Raw genomic sequence first — 22,626 nt, forward strand, 5'->3', positions numbered from 1 at the left:
TGAAGGCAGGTAAGTGTGGAAATATTTAAAGGAGCATTTGTTTGAGGCATTAGATTTTGGAACTCATCGGATGGACTGCAGAATCTTGTCAGGCCATTCCTGGTACTTTCCTAACTGAAAAGGACTTTGTACAGGCAGAAATAGAGTCATAGAGTCATACAGCACGGATAGAGGCCCTTCGGCCCATCGTGTCCGCGCCGGCCATCAAGCCCTGTCTACTCTAATCCCATATTCCAGCATTTGGTCTGTAGCCTTGTATGCTATGGCATTTCAAGTGCTCATCCAAATGCTTCTTGAATGTTGTGAGGGTTCCTGCCTCCACAACCCTTTCAGGCAGTGAGTTCCAGACTCCAACCACCCTCTGGGTGAAAAAGTTCTTTCTCAAATCCCCTCTAAACCTCCCGCCTTTTACCTTGAATCTATGTCCCCTTGTTATAGAACCCTCAACGAAGGGAAAAAGCTCCTTAGTATCTATCCTATCTGTGCCCCTCATAATTTTGTACACCTCAATCATGTCCCCCCTCAGCCTCCTCTGCTCCAAGGAAAACAAACCCAATCTTCCCAGTCTCTCTTCATAGCTGAAGCGCTCCAGCCCTGGTAACATCCTGGTGAATCTCCTCTGCACCCTCTCCAAAGCGATCACATCCTTCCTGTAGTGTGGCGACCAGAACTGCACACAGTACTCCAGCTGTGGCCTAACCAGTGTTTTATACAGCTCCATCATAACCTCCTTGCTCTTATATTCTATGCCTCGGCTAATAAAGGCAAGTATCCCATATGCCTTCTTTACCACCTTATCTACCTAAATAAAAAGGATTCTACAACCACTAACAGAGATAGAGACTTTCATCCTATCAATCTGTGCTGAATTCAAACTTAGGTCCCTGAGTGAAAGGAAGCTTGCTAATGCACTGCGTCACGTAGCTCCCCTTATCAGCTTTTAAGCTCTCTTCAATTATCTGATTTTGTAGAAATACCTGTGCTACTGGCTATTGAACAGAAAACTCTGCTAATTAAGTCTGACCAAATATCTACTCAGCTGTTTAGCGAGCCACATTGTGGTTAAAAATCAAATGGAAAATACCATAAATCCATTAATATATCTAGAGTGCAGTAACACAATCGGTTATTGTGATAGGTTCCAGTCCTTATCCGGTGATATATTTAATCATCATTTCACCCAAATATATTGTAATGGATCACTCTGTGAGCTCTCCCAGGTTTTGAAAGCCTATTTAAACATCATAGCCCAGATATGTCCTGTCCACAAAAATCAGGACAAATCCAATCCGGCCAATTACCGCCCCATCAGCCTACTCTCAATCATCAGCAAAGTGATGGAAGGTGTCGTCGTTAGTGCTATCAAGTGGCACTTACTCACCAATAACCTGCTCACCGATGCTCAGTTTGGGTTCTGCCAGGACCACTCGGCTCCAGACCTCATTACAGCTCATTAGAGCTGAATTCCAGAGGTGAGGTGAGAGTGTCTGCCCTTGACATCAAGGCAGCATTATGATGGAGGGAAGGTCATTGATAAAGCAGCTGAAGATGGTTGGGCCTAGGACACTGCCCTGAGGAACTCCTGCAGCAATGTCCTGGGGCTGAGATGATTGGCCTCCAACAACCACTACCATCTTCCTTTGTGCTAGGTATGACTCCAGCCACTGGAAAGTTTTCCCCCCTGATTCCCATTGACTTCAATTTTACTAGGGCTCCATGGTGCCACACTCGGTCAAATGCTGCCTTGATGTCAATCCGGCCAATTACCGCCCCATCAATCTACTCTCAATCACCAGCAAAGTGATGGAAGATGTCCAACCATATTCAGCTGCTTCATCAATGACCTTTCCTCCATCATAAGGTTAGAAATGGGGATGTTCGCTGATGATTGCACAGTGTTCAGTTCCATTTGCAACCCCTCAAATAATGAAGCAGTCGGTGCCCACATGCAGCAAGACCTGGACAACATCCAGGCTTGGGCTGAGAAGTGGCAAGTAACATTCGCGCCAGAAAAGTGCCAATGGCCATCTCCAACAAGAGAGAGTCTAACCACCTCACCCTTGACATTCAACGGCATTACCATCGCTGAATCCCCCACCATCAACATCCTGGGGGTCACCATTGACCAGAAACTTAACTGGACCAGCCACATAAGTACTGTGGCTACAAGAGCAGGTCAGAGGCTGGGTATTCTGCGGCGTGTGACTCACCTCCTGACTCCCCAAAGCCTTTCCACCATCTACAAGGCACAAGTCAGGAGTGTGATGGAATACTCTCCACTTGCCTGGATGAGTACAGCTCCAACAGCTCTCAAGAAGCTAGACACCATCCAGGACAAAGCAGCCCACTTGATTGGCACCCTATCCACCACCCTAAACATTCACTCCCTCCACCACCGGCGCACAGTGGCTGCAGTGTGTACCATCCACAGGATGCACTGCAGCAACTCGCCAAGGCTTCTTCGACAGCACCTCCCAAACCCGCGACCTCTACCACCTAGAAGGACAAGAGCAGCAGATGAGCACCATCACCTCCAAGTCACACACCATCCCAACTTGGAAATATATCGCCGTTCCTTCATCGTCGCTGGGTCAAAATCCTGGAACTCCCTTCCTAACAGCACTGTGGGAGAACCTTCACCACACAGACTGCAGCGGTTCAAGAAGGCGGCTCACCACCACCTTCTCAAGGGCAATTAGAAATGGGCAATAAATGCTGGCCTCGCCAGCGACGCCCACATCCCATGAATGAATAATAAAAAAAGATCAAGAATATGGGGTTTATTTCTTTTCAAGTTTTTATTTAAATCATTTGAACACTACACAGAATTATGTCATTGTGATTCCCTGCACCAGAGCATCTTTACCTCAATTCTTCATCAAACAGTTTCATAGTTCTGCAATATACTTTTATGTTCTGTTAGATAAGAAGTACTTTTAACATTAGCTTAATATTACTTGGGAAAATAATCTTTAAATAAGATTTGCTACTCATCTGATAGCTGTAGTTTTGCAATTGCTTAACATGTTCTAAATATATGAAGGAGGCTCCCACACTGAAATCTACCCAGAAAGACTAAGGGGTAAAATTTCTGAATATGTGCTGGAGGCAGGCAATCTTGCCAGCTGCCGGTCCGGTCCATACTGGACAGGGTGGGTTTGATCAGTGGTTTGAAGTCTTGCTCTGTAAGAACACAAGAATAATGGGTGTAGAAATGAAGTTGCCGTGATGGTACACTTGGGGCAATTACCTGACAGGGGGAAAAATTTTAACCTGTGTTGTTTAAATTGAGTACAAAACTATTTGTTGTCCAATAAATTATATCTGTAGTCAATTTTGACTCTGTTCAATGTTCGAGACCGAAGTCATAATGGTTAATAGCCATATGACTCTATATAGAACAAGCAAGAATCAATACATTACTGTATTTAAGCAATAGTTTACAAAGCACAATTGAGAATTATATTACCCCGTTGACCTTTGGGTAGAGAGCCGCGACCTTGTTCCCCGTTCCATCATGGACGTACTCTCGTTCTCGTTTACCTGCCTGGTACTTTTTTTTTCTGTCCTCTACCCTGAGTCTAAGTTCGGATTGGCTACTCATACACTGAGTAAACCCCTAGCCCCCCTTTTCACTGCAGCAAATTTAAGCCACATAGATGGTTCCCTTATCAGCACTTTTAGGGGCTTATCAATCGTTCTTCCTTGATTCTGGAATGTAGTTGCTTAGCGACATGTTTGAACATACAGGCCCATCCTTTGTTTCACTGTTTTTGCCTCAGATAGCAAGGTTGTGTGTGTTTTAACCATGAGTATTACATACTCTAAGGCTGGTTCCTGTTGTTTCTCACCCATAACCCCGTTAAGTCTAACCCTTTGAATTCCTCATACATTTGTGTGAAAACTAGATTTACTTACATATCAACTTTATCCAATGTGTCAATTGTACTGGATGTAAGCATCGGATAAAGCCAAAAATACACCAATGCAAGGACAAATATTCAGGACATTTACTTAGATTACGGCTGGGACTCCTTATCTGGCTGTCACTGGTGTTGCAAAACTGGATCTCAGGAATTTGATGCAGCATCTTTCTTTCCTTTTAGCATCAAGTAGAAAGGTGATAAGTCATCTGGTATTGTCGAAGTAACTTTGTGTTGTTTAGTAAGTGCACAGACATCCGTCTCAGCTGGTTGCATTGTCTTTTTAGAGGCACTTCATTGTTTTGTAAACTTGCGGTCACAACGTCAATTGATCAGAGCTTTCTGGTGAGCTTGATGGTCCATGGTCCAGGATGAAAATGGCTTCATTAAATTCTAATAGATATCAGGTCATTTCTTCTTTAGTTTTCAGATATAATTCTAGTGGAACGAAAGTAGAACAGAAAGAGATGTTAGTGACTATATTAATATAAACGTTGACATGTTGGTACCATACAGTGGTAAGAAATAACTTTCCCCTGCATTTCCCACACCTGGGAGGAATGTTTCCTCTGTATGTTAGGTGTAGCAAAATAGTAACTGTGTTCTTTATAAACACATTTATGACTGTGTTACAGTTAGTGCACAGAGGATATCTTCCCCTCCTCACCCCTGCCCCCATGATGAGTTTATGTCTTAACTGTATCACTATGGGAAGGTTTGGTTTGGGGGAATTATCTCTGATACAGTTGGAGAAGATGTATGGTATATGATCCAGAAAACCCGAAGCTAGAAATTACTGTTGGCAATAATAGTGGTGGAACACATAATGACATTTCTTTGCCTGATATTTTATTGGAGGCATTAACATATGTTTAAATATCAGACAAAAGGATGACATACGAACCCACTAAGTACCCGTCTGCTATTATCACCAACAGTTAATACCAGCCTCTAGTCACTAACATTGATATTCTGATGCTACATCTATCTATTGCTGCAGTGGGTTGCCAATTTTATTGCTATTTTTGAAAGCCACAAACCCATTTAGTGAAATCTAACAGACAACATTCCTTAGTTATTGATTGAGATAATGCATTAAAGAAAAAAATTAAGTTGATTAGGTAGCAAAATCTATAAGGCACAAAGAACTGGCCTCAAAATGTCAACACTCATTCAGCAAGCACTTTCCTGAGCCTCCTGCTATGTGGGCTTATTTTCATTTAGTACCAGATCACTCCACTGAGTTATTTTTCATGCCTCTTTCACCAATGAATTCTAAAAGACACCTTGACTAAGATTCCTGGCTGACATGTCTAAATGTTAAACAGAGTCAATGTTCCAATCTAGTCAGCTTAATTTTTTCCTTTTAAAATCTATTAATTGAAACAGCAAATTCAACAAACAAGAACCCTATGAATGGTCTAAGTTCCAAGAAAACCCTAAGATTAATTGCACTGTGTGCATATCAACCATTGTAGAACATAGCAGGGGTTTAAGTCTCTGAACAAGCTTTTTATATTTGTTTTGTTTTAATTCACACCAAGACTTCAAGAAGCACAGCCCTTTGGTCTTTCAATTTCTAATGAATCTGAAGCTTTGAGACTTATTAGACTTTGAGACTTGAAGCTTTTAGGCCAGAAATTGTGATCCAAATATTGGCCAGTGGCCGTGAAATGACTTGGACAGAGGATAAAGGGCATCCTATGTGCCACTTCCATAGTGCTTTGAGGGGAAGACCAGATGCCTGGCATGTGCTCCTGTTCTTGAGAAATCGCAATTTAATTGCAGGCTTCTTCCAGCTGTCACCATTCCACTGGGCCCTGGACCTGTGTCTCCACTGATCAGTAACCCTGGCTGGTCTAAAATCCCTACAAGACAGCAGCCTGCAACTCAGCCCTTAAAGGCGGTGAAGTGTGCTGTCTAATCTGACCCCTACTGCCACCAGAGCTGCAGTCTGTGCTTCAGCGGAGGAGAAGGCACTTCTTTTGGTGCAGAAGTTGGGCACATATCAAACATGTACTGCCTGATTTATGCTGGGGTGATCATGAGGAGGAAAATCTGCCACACAACCTCAAAGACTTTAACAAGGTCCGCAACAGTCAGGAGCATCTCATTTTTATTGGTTGTGACTCACATGATGATATCAAGGATGGCATTCTTATCATTTTAACTGGGGTGTCAGAAACAAACACTTTCTGAGGGGGTTTAAGTGATACAGTTGCTGCAAGGCCTTTCGCTAGGACCTTGGTGAAGGAAACTGGGACAACTGGGACTGGTCCCCAGTTGTTAATATCTTTTTGTTCTTCTGTGTCTTTAGGAACAGCAATGCTAATGACAACATTGTTAATGTAGAAAAATGCTCCCATGGTGCTTTACAGAGGCATCATAAAAAAAAAGGACGCTGAGCCAAAGAAGGAGGTATTAGGAGAAGTGAACAAAGGCCTGGTCAAAGATAATTGAACAGGAAGATACAGGATTTAAAAAATAAATGAAAGTGAAGGAAAATATCATGTTGAAGGAGGAAAAAATGATGAGATCATTTTAAATGCAAAATATAAATAAAATGTAAATGATGCACAGTAGAAACAATCAAAAAATTATATTGAGAACAATCTCCTTCCTTCCTTTCTCAAATGGCTGCATGAAAAAAAATCCATGACAAGTTTAGACATGTGAGGCTGCAAACAGCCTGATGGTTCTTCCAGCAATTCCATCTGCAGCATTCAGCTTAAAGTACCATGGGCAGCTACAAGAGCCAGAAAGCACTTCAGCATTCAGCCTGAATCTTTATCTTCATGTCACGAAATAAACAGCAGTCTACTGGTGGATTTGCTGATCACAGATTCCATTGCAGCTGTTCCTGGGGCCTGTCCTGTTCTGAACCCAGCCCCACCCAGTGGAAAAACTCATTCTGCCAATTGGTATATGATTTAAGTATATGCATTAAGTGTACAAAATATAATTCTGTCACTGGTTCAGAACAGTTATATAGAGCTCCTATATTATGCTGTTTGACAGCAAAATCCAATTTTTTACTATAACACTTTAAAGCACCAACATATTGCCAATTCATTTCAAATGGTTTAGTTATTTTCCCATAAAATAGCTTGTTTATTTTATTTCCTTTCTCTAACATAAAGCTACTCCTAAATTAGTTGTATTCAGACATATCTAAGGGGGAATTTTAACTCCCATAGCCCAGCAGAAACCAGATGGAACTGGAAATAAAATCCAAGTGGTGGATTTACCACTCCTTTCCCATCCAGTGGCCATTATAACAGCGCTGTTTTCTTCAGCGGTTGAGGTGCCCGCCTGACTCGAAGCCTATAATCTCATTAGGACCCCAATGCAATTTTGACCTACAGCCATGGACACTCCGCTCAGTAAGGCCTGGTGGACACCTAGCACCAGAGCCCTGTCAGGTAAGTTTATAATTTATCTTTGTGGGTCCAGGAGTAGGAATGCTCCTCCCGAGCTCAGAAAGAATAATTGAGCCGCAGCCACCTCAGGCTCCCCACCACCCCCCACCACGTGTGTTTCCGACCCGCAAGACGCTCACGAACCACCCCCTCTCCCACTTTCTTACCTGACCGTCGAACTGGTTGCCTCTGGGCTGCTCAATCTTCGCAGGCCCAAAGCCGGTGAGCTGCCTCTGAAAGCCCGTTTTGGGAGGGCAGATGGCCAACGGAATGTTAATGAGGCCCAGTCATTAAAATGGCCTCCCACTGCAGCTCCCGGGCGGGAGTTCTATGTTTCCCACTGGATTTCTGCCCAGGAGTTAGAATTCCCCCTCTAGTATTTTCATATCTAAAACAGGATTTATATTTAATTAATTTACTATTTTGTCACAGGACATATGAAAGGACACAGGTACTGGAAAAGATTCAAAATAGAAGCAAGAATACAGCCAGGTCTCAGATTAATAATCCACAAAGAGATTTGTATTTTAATATTGTTGCCTGCATGTCTTAGTGTCACTTTGATTGCAAAGTTGAAAGCCAAGAAGCAAATAAAGATATTTGGATATGGATCCCCACTGTGACTTTGCTGAAGAAACAGAGAGGGTTGATGTTGTCTATATGGATTTTCAAAAGGCATTTGATAAAGTACCACATAATAGACTTGTTAACAAAATTGAATCCCATGGGATTAAAGGGGTAGTTGCTGCATGGATACAAAATTGGCTAAGGGACAGAAAGCAGAGAGTAGTGGTGAATGGTTGTTTTTCAGACTGGAAGGAAGTGTGCAGTGGTGTCCTCCAGGGATCAGTGTTGGGACCACTGCTCTTTTTGATATATATTAATGACCTGGACTTGGTATATAGGACATAATTTCAAAGTTTGCAGTTGACACGAAACCCGGAAATGTAGTAAACAGTGAGGAGGATAGTAACAGACTTCAGGAGAACATAGACAGACTGGTGAAATGGACAGACACATGGCAGATGAAATTTAATGCAGAGAAGTGTGAAGTGATTCATTTTGGTAGGAAGAATATAAACTAAATGGTACAATCTTAAATGGGGTACAGGAACAGAGAGACCTGGGGGTGTACGTACACAAATCTTTGAAGGTGGCAGGACAAGTCGAAAAGGCTGTTAAAAAGGCATACAGGATCCTTGGCTTTATAAATAAAAATACAGAGTACAAAAGCAAGGAAGTTATGCTAAATGTTTATAAAACACTGGTTAGGCCTCAGCTGGAGTATTGTGTCCATTTCTGGGCACCACACATTAGGAAGGATGTCAAGGCCTTGGAGAGGGTGCAGAGGAGATTTACTACAATGGTACCAGGGATGAAAGACTTCAGTTACATGGAGAGACTAGAGAATCTGAGGTTGTTCTCCTTAGAGCAGGGAAGGTTAAGAGGAGATTTGATGGAGGTGATCAAAATCATGAAGGGTTTTGATAGAGCAAATAAGGAGAAACTGTTTCCAGTGGCAGAAGGGTCGGTAACCAGAGGTCACAGATTTAAGATAATTGGCAAAAGAATCAGAGGCAAAATGAGGAAAAATCTTTTTACGCAATGAGTTGTTATGATCTGGAATTCACTGCCTGAAAGCGTGGTGGAAGCAGATTCAATAATAACTTTCAAAAGGGAATTGCATAAATACTTGAAGTGGAAAAATTTGCAGGGCTATGAGGCAAGGGCAGGGGAGCGGGACTAATTGGATAGCTCTTTCAAAGAGTCGGCACAGTCACGATGGGTTGAATGGCCTCCTTCTGTGCAGTCACCATGGGCTAGTTAAATAAACTAGACTCATTTTAGACCTATGTTTGGTCTGTAAAGGCTAGGTCTGCACTACCCCTATATATTTACATTAAGCCGCCAATACTGCTGAACTGAAAGAATGTACACATCCAATGGAGTAAGGTGAGCAATGCCTATTGATCCTCTCCTTTACATAATACTCTCCCCATAGAGTGACTAGATCAGAAAAACCAAAACACATTGCTGCTGAAAGTCGTGAAATTTCATTGTATTAAAATAGATTATGCACCGACATGGCATTTTGTTATTCTTTAGATTTAAACCAAGTTTACTGAGGAAGTTTTTAAAAATTTGTTCTTAGGATGTGGGTGACACTTGACAAGGTGGAATTTATTGCCCATTCCTAAATTGTCCTCAGAAGGTGGTGGTGAGTCTTTGTCTTGAACTGTTGGATTTCTTGTGATGATGGTGCTCCCATAATAATGTTAGACATGGAATTCCAGAATATTTAACCAGCGACAGTGAAGGAATGGTGATATATGTCCAAGTCAAGATGGCATGTGGTTAGAAGAGAATTTGGAAATGATGGTGTTCCCATGGCATTGCTGCTTCCTTCTTGGTAAGAGATGTCATGTGCAGGGATGGGGAGAGGATGCCATCTAAGTAAATGGTTAAATAGTCTTAAACTGCAATTTGAAGTATTTAATGTTTCTGAAGTCTAGGAACATATGAAAAGAATGGTGGAAAAAGACCATCAGACCCAAAACAGCTTACCCTATCCATTAAACGGTGCAACTGCATTTATCACCCTCCTCAGTCTGGTAATGGCAACTTCTGAGGGAAGCAAAAATAAAACGTTTTCATCAGAGGAAAGTCTCTGAGCGTTAAATTACAGAGTCCCCTTGTGGTGGTTTTTGATATATTGCAAAAATGTAATTTAAGGCTTTTCTGACCAACATCTCCCAATTCTTACCATGCTGCTGGTTGATGCCAAAAATCTGAGTGCTCTGAAGACAAGAATACTGAATTGTTTAAGTGGATGCAACTTGTATAAATGCCATATACCATACACAGTTAACATTTGTTAATATATTCTGAAGTTGGCATCGCTAGCTGATTATATTCTGAAGGTCACACAGCTAGCTGATAGTATAAATTCTAGTAACTTCAATATTTAAGATTTGTTAGCATTGAAACAACTACAAGATGCTGAGTTGTACGTTTAAAAGCTATACAATGTGTGGGAGGGCAGCACGAATCCTGATTAGGTATGGGATCGAAGGTTTTTAGGATTAATGCAGAGATGATCTAAGTACTCCATGCAATGTGTTGTAGATTTCTGTGCTTTTGGATCAATGGCATTGTCATCTGTGGAAAGCAATTGCCCAGGTATGAATAATGTAAACACAGATGGGTATCCAGGAGTTTTATTCAATTATCTTCAGGGGTTAGGGAGAAATTTAGCAGAACTTCTTATCAGGTGATTAAATAAGTGGCTGCAATGATAGAGCATATTGTTCGTGGTCTGTGGAAGCTGTGGGCCTGATGGACTTTTTCTTCTTCCATGCTTTATGTTCTTAATCTATGGTGCCATCCCCACAGCACCCCAGACAGACACATCATGCATGATTCGCTACTTCAATGCCCTCCCATTTTGATCTGTGTGTCTTTGGCCTCCTATTTTGTTCCAACATAACTCAATGCTATTTTCACATACTTGTTCTTTTCACTGTAATGAATATCAGCTTGTCTAAGTAGTAGCACTCAGACTTGTGAGTTATAAAGTTATGGGTTCAAGCTCCACTCTAGGACTTGAACATATAATCTATACTGACACCTCAGTGCAGTACCAAGAAAGAACTGCGTTGTAGGAGGTGCTGTCTTTCAGATGAAATGTTAAGCCGAGGCTCCATTTACCGGCTCAGGTGAACATAAAAGATTTCACGGCACTATATAAACAAGAGGAGGGAGTTCGCCTGCTGTCTTGAAACACTAGCTTGTCTTTTCACTTTTCAGATTTGACAAATATTGTGTATTTTCAAAATCATTGACATAAATTGTCTTGTGTTCTGGACTAATGAAGAACGAACTAATTGGGTGGATGATCTCTTTACTTTCTTAAAATACTGTGTTGCTGAATCTCCAGTAGATCCAAATCACAGGAATTTAATGCGATCTCACATTTACAATGATCCACACTAGTGTCATCAATTTCCACATAAATTTATCACTGCTTCTTTAAGCACTGCTATAGTTATGGAGTTCACTGCATCATTTGTTTGTCAACAAATAAGAAAAGGTTTGCCAACACTTACTTGTGAAGGCAGTGCCTCATTCGAAGAAAATATTTACCTGAAATGTCTAACCGTTCGGTAACTTTTCATAACAATTGTTGCCCTGCTGAAATTGAACGTGGTCAATGGAGAGTTGACTATCACTCCCACATCTCTTTTGTCCATACCTAGATCAATGCTATTCGTTAAGTATGTACCCCATTTTTTCTTCCAATGTGCAGGATTTTGCACTTAACTGTATTTAATTTCATCTGCCGTATTCCATTAATTTAAGGGTACAGTAGCCTAGTGGTTATGATACTGAATTAGCAACCCAGAGGTCATGAGTTCAAATCCTATCATGGCAAGTCGTGGGCTAGTGCCACGAAAGCTCTCATATTGAGCCGGAAATTGTTTTAAAAAGAACGGTGAACTCAACAGCGTTCACCGTTATTAGTGGCCAAATGAAAGAGCAAATTCGCACACATGCAGCCAAATGTGGAAATCCGGAACTTGCTCTTCATGGCTCGTCGGCAATCTGACAGGGATATCGCCAGCTGCAATCATCATAATCAATGGACCAGCGCCAACTTGCTCTTCTGCCCAGCTGGAAACTAACTAATATCATCACAAAACAGGTACGCTTAAATATACCAGGTCTAAACGAAGTTTTAACAGTAAGTCTTAATAATTGCCAAACAACTAAAAATTTACTTTTAAAAATGTGGAGTCTCATTACTATTTATTTTAATAATGTTTGGTCATTAAATTTTTTTTAAATTAAAAAATTAAATACTTTTTTTAACTTCTTCCGTCTGTCTCTTTTATTTAATTCGATACTTTGTACTTTTTTTGCTGTCTATAACTTTTTTTTACAAACGATTTTATTGTAGCTTTCACTTCCTGGTTTTTATGTTGCCACTTGTACTTCGAGATTTGGGGCCCGATATTACCAGGGAGGCGGGTTGGCAGCAGGGGGTTGATTGGGCGCGTGAAATCGGTGGGTTTGGCACACGATCGTAAGTAAATTGAAGCCACTTACCTTGGCTTCCGGGTTTCGCGCTAGAAAGTTGCGCAGCGGGTGGAATGCGCACCCGCATCATAGGCTGTCAGCTGGAGGAGCCCTATTTAAAGGGGCAGTCCTCCACCGACAGCATAGAGCAGCATGGGGACGGCTGCTCCCAGGTTTAATGATGCCTCACTCCAGGTCTTACTGGATGGGGTGAGGAGGAGGAGGAGGGAGATCTTCCACCCGGCGGACGGGAGGAAGTGGCCTGCCTCTGCCACCATGAAGACCTGGCTCGAGGTGGCGGAGGAGGTCACCAGCACCACCAACATATCACGCACCTGCATACAGTGCAGAAGGCGCTTCAATGACCTAACCAGGTCAGCCGAAGTGAGTACACTTACTCATTCCCCTACACTCCGTCTGTCACATCATCGCCCCCAACCCACATCTTCTTCTGCACTGCCAACACTACTCTATCACATCACTCCTCACACCCACTGAACCCTCATCCTCATCTTACCTGCACCTACTCACCTCCCCAGTACTCATCCCACCACTACCACTCAACCCAATCCTCATACAATCTCATGGCTCTGTCTCATACAATCTCATGGCTCTGTCTCATACTCACCCTCTGATGCAACTCTTTCACGGTCAGCCTCACCCCACCTGCCACTGCCTGTGTTGCAGCCACAGGGCATGCATCACGTATGTGTAGTAGGAAGCATAAGGCAAACGTGTTGTGAGCATGAAGGGGATGTACAAGAGTGTTTGAGGGTCTGTCATGGTTTTTACTTTTATTTGATTTCTGATCAACTCACATTACATATTATATTGTCACCACTACTGCCACGTCTTGGCCAATCTTGACTGGCTTGTGCAATAATGCCCTTTCATGAGGTTCTCCATGAACACCCTTGATGCCACCAATTGGGTCACCCTACAGTGGGTGTATGTGTAGTTGCACGGCTACTTTGTGCAGGTGTCTGTTGCACACCACTGTGATGTGTAGCTCCACGTGGCAGAGGTGGACGGCATGCCTGGCAATGTTGCTCGTCCTCCAACGGAGTGATGAATGCAGCTATGGAACCTCCCCCCCCCCCATCCTCACGGTGTGAGTGGGAGGGGGTCCACAAAGTAGGTAAATGTGTTTGGACAGCAGAGTTTAGGGTATGATGTAATAATTTTGAGTGTGGACACAACTGCATGGCAGGCAAAACTTTGTCTGAGGTGACAGAGTGCCCTGCTGCAATGAATGAGGTATTCCCCTCAATTATCAAGGAATCCTCTGCATCTCCCAATGGCTGCTGACTGAAACACATCTGCAACAACAGGGAGTGTTTCCCACAGCATGGGAAACACGCTGAGGAGAGTCCAAAATCACATCCCTGCTAAAATCTCTTCCCAATGAGATCTGTCAACGAACTCAAATAACTCCCTAACTATCTAAACTGTCATCCAGCAGGCTTTAATTGCCGGTGGGAGTCCCGCATGCAGGGGCTGCGCGTGCACCGATTCGTGTCATTGGGGAACCTGGAAGTGGGCGGGTTGGCGCCAAGTTCTGGATTCACTGCGGGATTACCCAATTTTAGGAACCCCCCTGCCACGAACGCACCCACTCGGCCATCCCAAAATTGACCCCTTTGACTCTTCGTGGTGATTCAAGGATGCTAAGCTGATTGGTCAAGGGGAGACATCGATCCTCTTGCTTATTCCACGGGTCCTAGCTTCACTGGAGCAAACGCTGGGCTTTTCTCAGCTTCTTATTAGAGGACATTCCCTCAGTAAAGACCACGGTAAGTTAGTGGGTGAGTATAAATCTATGGAGTGGCCAGCGACCTTGGCATTTATGGAGCAAAGTTGTAAAAACCCAACTGGTTCACTATTTCAGAAGGAAGTTCACCTCCCCTGCTGGCCTACCTGTGACTCCAGTCTCACACCACGTGGTCGGCTTTTAGCTCTCCCAGAGCAACCTTGGATGGGCAATAAATGCTGCCTTGCCAGTGCTTCTGTCATCCCAAGATCAAATGTTTAAAGAAATAACTTGCAAAGAGTTCCTTTTGTGATTTATCAGCTGCTTCCATACAGATCAGCCATGATCTAATTGAATGGCGGTACAGGCTCGAAGGGCTGAATGGCCTGCTCCTGTTCCTATGCCCCTGACTCCTGACGGTATCCGTGCGGCAGCCTCAGCCCCTTGCCCGGCGCCCGGCCTCTCGCGCATGCGCGTGCTCCAACGGTCGCCGGCGGCGCGTGCGCGTGCTCCAACGGTCGCCGGCGGCGCGTGCGCGTGCTCCAACGGTCGCCGGCGGCGCGTGCGCGTGCTCCAACGGTCGCCGGCGGCGCGTGCGCGTGCTCCAACGGTCGCCGGCGGCGCGAGCAGGGGTTCCGGACGCCTCGGGCCGTCGAAGTGTGGACGGTAAATGGCGTTCTGTTCGTTTTTCGGCGGAGAGGTTTACAAGGATCACTTCGAAAGCGGTAAGTCCGGGTGTTGCTGAGACTTGGGGTGAGGTGGGGGAGTTTTATCAGTTCAACTTTTAAACGGGATTTAGTTGTTAGTAAAAATGGCGAGTTTAGTTGAAGTGCGCAACAACCCGGCGCCCGACCACACCGTCTGTCTAACTTCATCATTCGTGCACTTTTATTGCCGAGCGCGGCGATGACGAACTTTCCGCCGGCTGCCCCGCTTCCTTTTTCAGTGTAAAAGCCGCCGCGGTGCCCGGCTCAGTGACCGTCCGCCGAGGGGCAGGTCCTGGCGGGGGTGTCCGCCGGGCGTTTGACTGAGTCGCTTCTGGTCCAGCTTCGGACCGGACTGTCTGGAAATTTCTAACATGGAAGCCAGACACTAAACGTCTGTAAGTATTGGGTAAAGTCTGACACGCACACATTTAATTCAGTAGAGCATATCATTTTAAAAAATAATTCTTGATGTGGACATTGCTGGCGAGGCCGGCATTTATTGCCCATTCCTAATTACCCTTGAGAAGGTGGTGGTGAGCCGCCTTCTTGAACCGCTGCAGTCCGTGTGGTGAAGGTTCTCCCACAGTGCCGTTAGGAAGGGAGTTCCAGGATTTTGACCCAGCGACGATGAAGGAACGGCGATATATTTCCAAGTCGGGATGGTGTGTGACTTGGAGGGGAACGTGCAGGTGGTGTTGTTCCCATGTGCCTGCTGCTCTTGTCCTTCTAGGTGGTAGAGGTCGCGGGTTTGGGAGGTGCTGTCGAAGAAGCCTTGGCGAGTTGCTGCAGTGCATCCTGTGGATGGTGCACACTGCAGCCACAGTGCGCCGATGGTGAAGGGAGGGAATGTTTAGGGTGGTGGATGGGCTGCCGATCAAGCGGGCTGTTTTGTCCTGGATGAACTACTGGTGTGTTGTCGCTGCACCCATACAGGCAAGTCACGAGTATTCCATCACATTCCTGACTTGTGACTTGTAGGTGAGCCACTGACCACAGAGTACCCAGCCTCTGACTTGCTCTGGTAGCCATGGCATTTATGTGGCTGGTGAGTTGAGTTTCTGATAAATGGTGATCCCCAGGATGTTGATGGTGCAGGATTTGGTGATGGTAATGCCATTGAATGTCATGTTGAGGTGGTTAGGCTCTCGCATGTTGAAGATGGTTATTGCCTGGCACTTATGTAGTTTGAATGTTATTTGCCATTTATCAGCCCGAGCCTGTATGTTGTCCAGGTCTTGCTGCAACTCTTGCCCAGATCTTGTTGCAATTATTTTTCTTACTTCCCCTCCCTCTCCTTTTTGCCTGAAAGGGCTGACTCCCTTCAGGGCTATGGTTCCATGGCTGCTGGGGACCTTCCTGGATTTTCTGTATGCCACAGAATTTTTTGAATCTGGACAGGGAGTGTGGGTATTTATCCATGAAGTGCATCATAGCCAAGCCTGATCTAATCCTCACCCATCATTCACAAACATGTACATCAGCGGCGCATACTGAATAGCGATCTTGAATGATTTTTCCTCACTCTAACCCAAGAGGCCAATTGTTGTCTTCTAATAAGTGTCAGCTGTGTCTCTGGTAGCACTCTTGCCTCTGAGTCAGAAGGTTCTGTGTTCAAGTCCCACTTCAGAGACTTGAGCATGTAATCCAGGCTGACACTACAGAGCAGTACTGAGGGAGCACTCCACTGTCAGAGGTGCGGTCTTTCGGATGAGTCGTTAAACCGAGGCCCCGTCTGCTCTATCAGGTGGATGTAAAAGATCCCATGGCATTATTTTGAAGCAGAGCAGAGGAGTTATTCCCGGTGTCCTGGGGCCAATATTTAACCCTCAACCAACATCATCTGGTCATTATCGCATTGCTGTTTTTGGGACTTTGCTGTGCACAAATTGGCCGCGTTTCCTACATTATAACAGTGATAACACTTCAAAAATATTTAATTGGCTTAAAGCGCTTTGGGACAACCTGAGGTTGTGAAAGATGCTATATAAATGCAAGTTTATTAATGCCACGCTAGCTCAGATTAGTTATCTTAGTGCAGAACCAGAATCAAACCTGGGAGATTTTATTCTGTATGACTTCGTGCTATTCTGATAGCCAAGATTGTTATATGTAATCCTGCGTTATTTGGATTTGCACTTGGCAGGTAATTGAGGCACTGCTGATAACATTGATTTGTTTTAAATTGATGAATCTATTTGTGTAGACCAGTTGTTACTATATTTACATCCTGGATGGCAGTATAGCAAAGCAGTGCATTTAAAGCAGTGTCATGCAGCTCACCAAATTATTTTGGAATAAGTTGAAGGCTGGTGTTTGCTGATTGTCATTTTATGACACCCACTTCAAGATATTTTATTATATTTTCCTAAGTGTGCAATGGGATGTAGGAGAAACTGACCATGTAATTTTGTCTTATAGCACATTGTATTTACAGTGATATGGGGACATGTTAATATCTCCTGTCATTGGTCTAAATGTTATTGGACATGTTGTTCATTTTCAATTTTGTTGACTGAATGTTAGACTCCTTTAAACATTGTTTCTTTTCAATACAGGTAAATACATTTGTTCAAAGTGTGGGCATGAATTGTTTTCAAGTCAGGCTAAGTATAACCATTCCTCACCATGGCCTGCTTTTACTGAAACCATTCATCTGGACAGTCTATCTAAAAGCAAGGATGGCAAAGATGCCCTAAAGGTAGGAGGATGTCATTGTGGTATTAAATGGAAAATGTAAGATTATTTCGTGTGTATCTGTTAGTATTTGCCATTACCTGGCCTGGACCATAATCAGCAGCAATGCATGGCCAGTGCACTGTGACAGGAAACTGGGTCCATTTTTAATGCACTCCTTTTAACTCCGTTTTACTGCTGTAGCAGTAAAATAACTTTCTGCTTTTTGGATGGGAATCCTGACAAAGCTTTTGACAGCTACTGATCTGGCTTGCACCTTGACTACTAGATCACTATAAAAGATGGGAGGGGGAGAGAGAATGTATGATTTAAAAATATACAACCAGTAACCTAATGAGTAATGAACTGAATGTGTGAGCTTTCTGACATCACAGAATTCACAATAAAAACACACAGCTTAATGAACTTGGTGCTTTCCTGCTTAATTGCAAAACTTCAGGACAGCTTGACAAATTTCATTGCATCTTTGGAGTACCTACCATCTACTGGCAAGGCTGCATAAAATGATTGTGATCATTTTGAAAAAGGTGCCTAAGTAGAACATGTTAATTTTAAAATCACTTTATTTCAGGTTTCTTGTGGAAAATGTGGGAATGGACTTGGTCACGAATTTCTCCATGACGGGCCCAAGCGAGGCCAGTCACGTTTCTGAATATTCAGCAGCTCGTTGAAATTTGTCCCCAAAGGTATGTGCATTGTGGCCAATTCAGTTTACAACAGCTCTATAAATGGCTGAAGAAAAATAACTTCTCACTAGTGCATTGTTTTTTCTCTCCCCATTTATTTTGAATATTCATTTCAGGTTAGTTTTATAAATTTGAATCCAGTCTACCTAAGCCAGTTTGAAGCTGGAACCTACAGTAAGGAACAATAAGATTAACATGAAATTATTGCACTTAATAAAATTCCTGTGTCACTGGATCAGAACTGTTTGCAAGCTAGATTTTGTAACATCCCTTTCTGTCCCCAATAAAGTTGAACTTGGCTTTAAAAATAACTTGTGGACTTGTTATAATATCCTTTATTTCTGCACATTTAAGTTGATGAAGCAATTTTTTAAAAAAATAATTGGGGCACTGTTTTTGATGGTAAGTTTATTTTCTCCTGCAGTTAGTGTTGACATTTCAACATCCAATCAATTCTGCTTGGTTTTCTGCCATGTTATATTTATCTAGTGTAACTCCTGTGTTTTGCTGAATCACTAGTTGGGGGAGGGTCAAAACTGGCAATATGACTGTCGTTGGTTTTACACACAAGATACCTAAATCAGTATTGTATAATAAAATACATCATCAAATAATCAATTAAACTGTAATTTGTATGATAAGGCTATTGCATACAATTTTATATTCAGGTTAAAATAAACACCCAAAAAAGAGTGGAGCGGAGGAAAAGGCTGCAGAATTGGGGAGAATCAGGGGTCCTGACTATGACCATGATCCCCATTTTCAAAATAAGGTGACAAAGCAGACCTAGACAGTTACAGATCTATTGTCTTCACAAAAGCACGGGGAATAATGGAATCAACTGTCAATAATAAATTTGATTACCTGTATGATAACTCAGTTATATAGCAGCGAACGTAGAATCAGAGAGGGGAATATCCTATTGATCAACTTTCTTGACTTATTTGAGTGTAACATCCCAAGTGAACTGCCTTTAACAAGTATACCTAGACTTCCAAGAAATCTTTGATAAAAGTTCCGCGTGAAGGCTTCTTAAGCTTAAAGTTGTGGGGGATTCAAGCTAAGGCATGGAAAGGATAAGAATTTGGCCGTAGGCTAGGAAGAAGTGGGTGTTTGTTAAGGAAATTATATGGAGGATCGGATGAGTGATGTATGGAGTGCCCCAGGATCAATGTCTGAGCCCTGTTGTCTCTAATTTATATTAACAACTTGGATTCAGAAGTTCAATGTAAATTGGTCAAATTCACAAACAGTACTAAACTGGGAGGGGAAATTGGGTCTGAGAAAGAGAATGTGTGATTTACAAACGGGTTAGATAAAATGTGTTAAGTGGATGCAACAATGGCCGATGGAATTTAACATGGACAAGTACAAAGCAGTGCAAACTGGGCAGCATAAGTATTTTGTGAAAGGTGTCAAAATAACTAAGGATAAAGCTGAGAGAGATCTTTTGGGTATTAATAGACTTGGTGCATACCGTCAAATCAGTGCAGAGCAACAATCAACAAAGCAAAAAGAATACTGGAGTATAAAAGCAAATAGTGTGCTGGATTATATAGCCAAAACAAGAGTGTAAGTCAGAGAAAGTTATTGCTTAAACTGTACAGTGCCCTAGTCATACTACATCTCGAGTGCCAGCCCTAGCTTTGGTCACAGAGACATAAGGAAGGCATTTAAAGCGCTGGAAATGGTCCAGAGAAGAGCCAGTGTTAGAGAACTGAGTTATAAGGAAAGACTGAAGAAATCTGGACTTTTCGGCCTTGAAAGGTGTTGACTAAGAGGGGACCTCTTAAAGGCACGCAAGATGGTATAAAGGAAAATCAAAAGCGACTTCAAATTAAACACATTCTGATGAGCTCCAGCAAATGGTTTGGTGCAACTGACTGACTAACTAAGGGGTTAAAATAAAGCATTTTGAGAGAAACTCTTATTATCAATAGTTTAGTGTTAACATTTCTGTAGTAGCCTTAAACTTAAGTTTAATTTAATACAGAGCAGTGTAACTTTAACTGTATTAAGGTATTAGATAAGAGATGGTATCGAAGCTTGATGTGCAATTTTTTACTTTGTGTTTTGACTTAATTTCATTGCGTCTTTAATTCTAAATAGTACTATGTTAATATTTTTCAAATGTGAGGAAATACTTAAACTTGTGAAGCCTGATTCATTGAAATTTTTTTGTGTTTATATGTAATGCCATTGTTTTGAGTAGTAAGTACAGTAATTCAGCAGACTTGATCTAGTTGTCATTTCTAAAGCTATTTGCACATAGTGTAGGTACAGATAAAAGTTTATGTGTTTCTTGTTTGGCAAATTGGTTTTCATATCCAAATTGGCTGGATTACTTTTATTGGACTTAATTTTAATAGATTTGTAATACTTTTAAATGAACCAGTTATCAATAGAGCAAAAATAATGCAAGAAGCTGTTAATGTGTAAAACATGAATTATCTTTTGTTTTTTTATATGCAGTCAACGGACCTCCTGCGGAAAAATAAGGCGAGCATGGAACTGCTTTTTTATTCATCATCTGGAATGTGTGGTGTTTTTTAAATGCCCTGTAACTTAACATATAGAAGAATTACTATTTCCTCTAGAAAATAGCAACAAAGGACTCTGTGTTGGTATTTATTTTTGGTGGTTAGTCATTGCATGAAGTTTTCTGGATAAAATCTTCCTTGAATGTCCAGGAAATTGATACCTACATGATTACACTGACAAAAATACTTGCTGTGTTAAGTAAGTGGGGCTTGATTTTTAAATGTTATAATCTAATCTTTTTTGAAAATGTCAAGCAAAACACAATGTGGGGGTAGGAAATCATTTGGAAAGGCACATTTTTCACTGGAATTTGTAACAGAAAGCAGTCTTAATCTTTTGTTCAAATAATATGTATTGTGTCACAAATGTAACTAAGGTATATCAAGACAAAGTTATAAACTAAAATGTCTTATCAGTTAAAGAAAACTGTACTTGTGATCTTAAGTGAATAATAGCTGTGATATCAAATTATGCAATATGATATAAAAACTAAATTGCTTTAGCTGTACATTTATACACTGTAAGAAAGATTTTGTAGAAAAGAAGGAACCTAATAGGGGGGGGAATCACAGTAGTTGACATGGAATTATGGTCCACCATAAATTTTGGCATGGTAACCAAGGTTGGTGTCATTGCTGACAATTAAGTAGGGAACTAGTTGCAGTGGGGTACAGTGGATTAGGCAGTGACCTTTCACCTCTGGGACCTAATCTCATATTTTTATTACTCTGCCCACTATTAGTCGCCAGATGTTTTACTTTAAGGTATGCAGAATAAATAGCAGATTAGTGATCTGGGACTTAATTTTTTTTTGGTGGGGGCAAGAGAGGAATGAAATTAAAGATCGAGGCTTACTTTTTCACTGGTTCTTTTAACACTACACTTGACTGGATTAAATGTTTCTGGTTAGATTTTAAATGCACAATATGTGTACTGTAGGTTTTTCTAAATTAAAAATATATTTTGAATCTTGCTGTTTATTTACAGTTTGTTTCTTTCACCAACAGGCTTGCTTTCTTTTTATTTATGCATTTGGCCTTTTTAACTTGGAGTAACTTTAATCAGAATGGAAAAAATGATTCAGTAATGTTGACATTAGGGATGAACTCATCTGATGGTTGTGGGTAAATTCACTACCTGGTGTATTGAGCAATATGGAGCATCACAGCCCCAGTGTTGTTCCCTAGTCTATGCTGACCTCAGTCTGTGTGGGCCATTGGCGAGGATGGAGTCTGTCGGTGCACGTTGTCTGGGTCCTCATGAAAAATGACCATGTGGTTAGGTACTAGAGTACTGCTTGCACTTGTGAAACCATACAGCAGCACAAGTCCTCCCCTTGAGGAGATGAGGAGAGAAAATTGAGGGTGGGGTGGGGGGGGCGGCAAGAAGGATGAACATATCACATGGAATGGAACAAGCCAACTGTATGCAACATCACTTTGTCAATCAAAAACTGATTATTCTGCAGGGAAAACATTTATAATGTAAGTGTGTACTTTTGTTGTTTTAGTTGTTCCATTCACTTTTCCTTTCAGACTCAACATCTCACGCTGATCTGAAGTAACAGGAGCCAAAATGCAAAATGAACATTTATAGTAATGGAAATCAAAAGATTCATTCTGTATATCTGTTTATTTTGATTTTTGTGGAGCCTTCAAAGTCCAAGTACACAGACACAAAATGAGGATGTCAGTACAATGATGTCTTCACATTTGGAAACCTATGTTTTCGTAGGTGTACAGGGCAAATTATAGGTCTGGTTTAGACCAGACCTCTGTTAGCTCTGTTAACACTGCCACACCTCTAGATAAATTTTAGATTTTAATACTG

The 22,626-nt window shown here is 42.1% G+C and overlaps 1 protein-coding gene and 1 long non-coding RNA gene across 4 annotated transcripts; one reads left to right on the top strand and one right to left on the bottom strand.

The window, feature by feature from the left end:
• Positions 1-2,779: 2,779 nt before the first annotated feature.
• LOC137340836 (uncharacterized) lies at positions 2,780-14,611 on the bottom strand. Of its 3 annotated transcripts, XR_010966874.1 has the most exons (4): positions 14,336-14,611; positions 9,908-9,967; positions 7,510-7,730; positions 2,780-4,361 (listed from the first exon to the last, which is right to left on the bottom strand). It is a non-coding gene; the product is annotated as an uncharacterized lncRNA (long non-coding RNA). The 3 variants fall into 3 exon arrangements; XR_010966875.1 differs by lacking the exon at positions 7,510-7,730; XR_010966873.1 differs by lacking the exons at positions 7,510-7,730; positions 9,908-9,967.
• Positions 14,612-14,763: 152 nt separating this feature from the next.
• Positions 14,764-21,764, top strand: LOC137340837 (methionine-R-sulfoxide reductase B1-like). The gene is made up of 4 exons (XM_068003651.1): positions 14,764-14,893; positions 17,431-17,573; positions 18,141-18,255; positions 20,728-21,764. The coding sequence occupies exons 1-4, from the start codon at positions 14,839-14,841 to the stop codon at positions 20,751-20,753; spliced, it is 339 nt and encodes a 112-aa protein (XP_067859752.1). The 5' UTR covers positions 14,764-14,838; the 3' UTR covers positions 20,754-21,764.
• Positions 21,765-22,626: the final 862 nt, after the last annotated feature.

The sequence above is a fragment of the Heptranchias perlo genome, chromosome 22, assembly GCF_035084215.1.
Source record: "Heptranchias perlo isolate sHepPer1 chromosome 22, sHepPer1.hap1, whole genome shotgun sequence".
NCBI lineage: Eukaryota > Metazoa > Chordata > Chondrichthyes > Hexanchiformes > Hexanchidae > Heptranchias > Heptranchias perlo.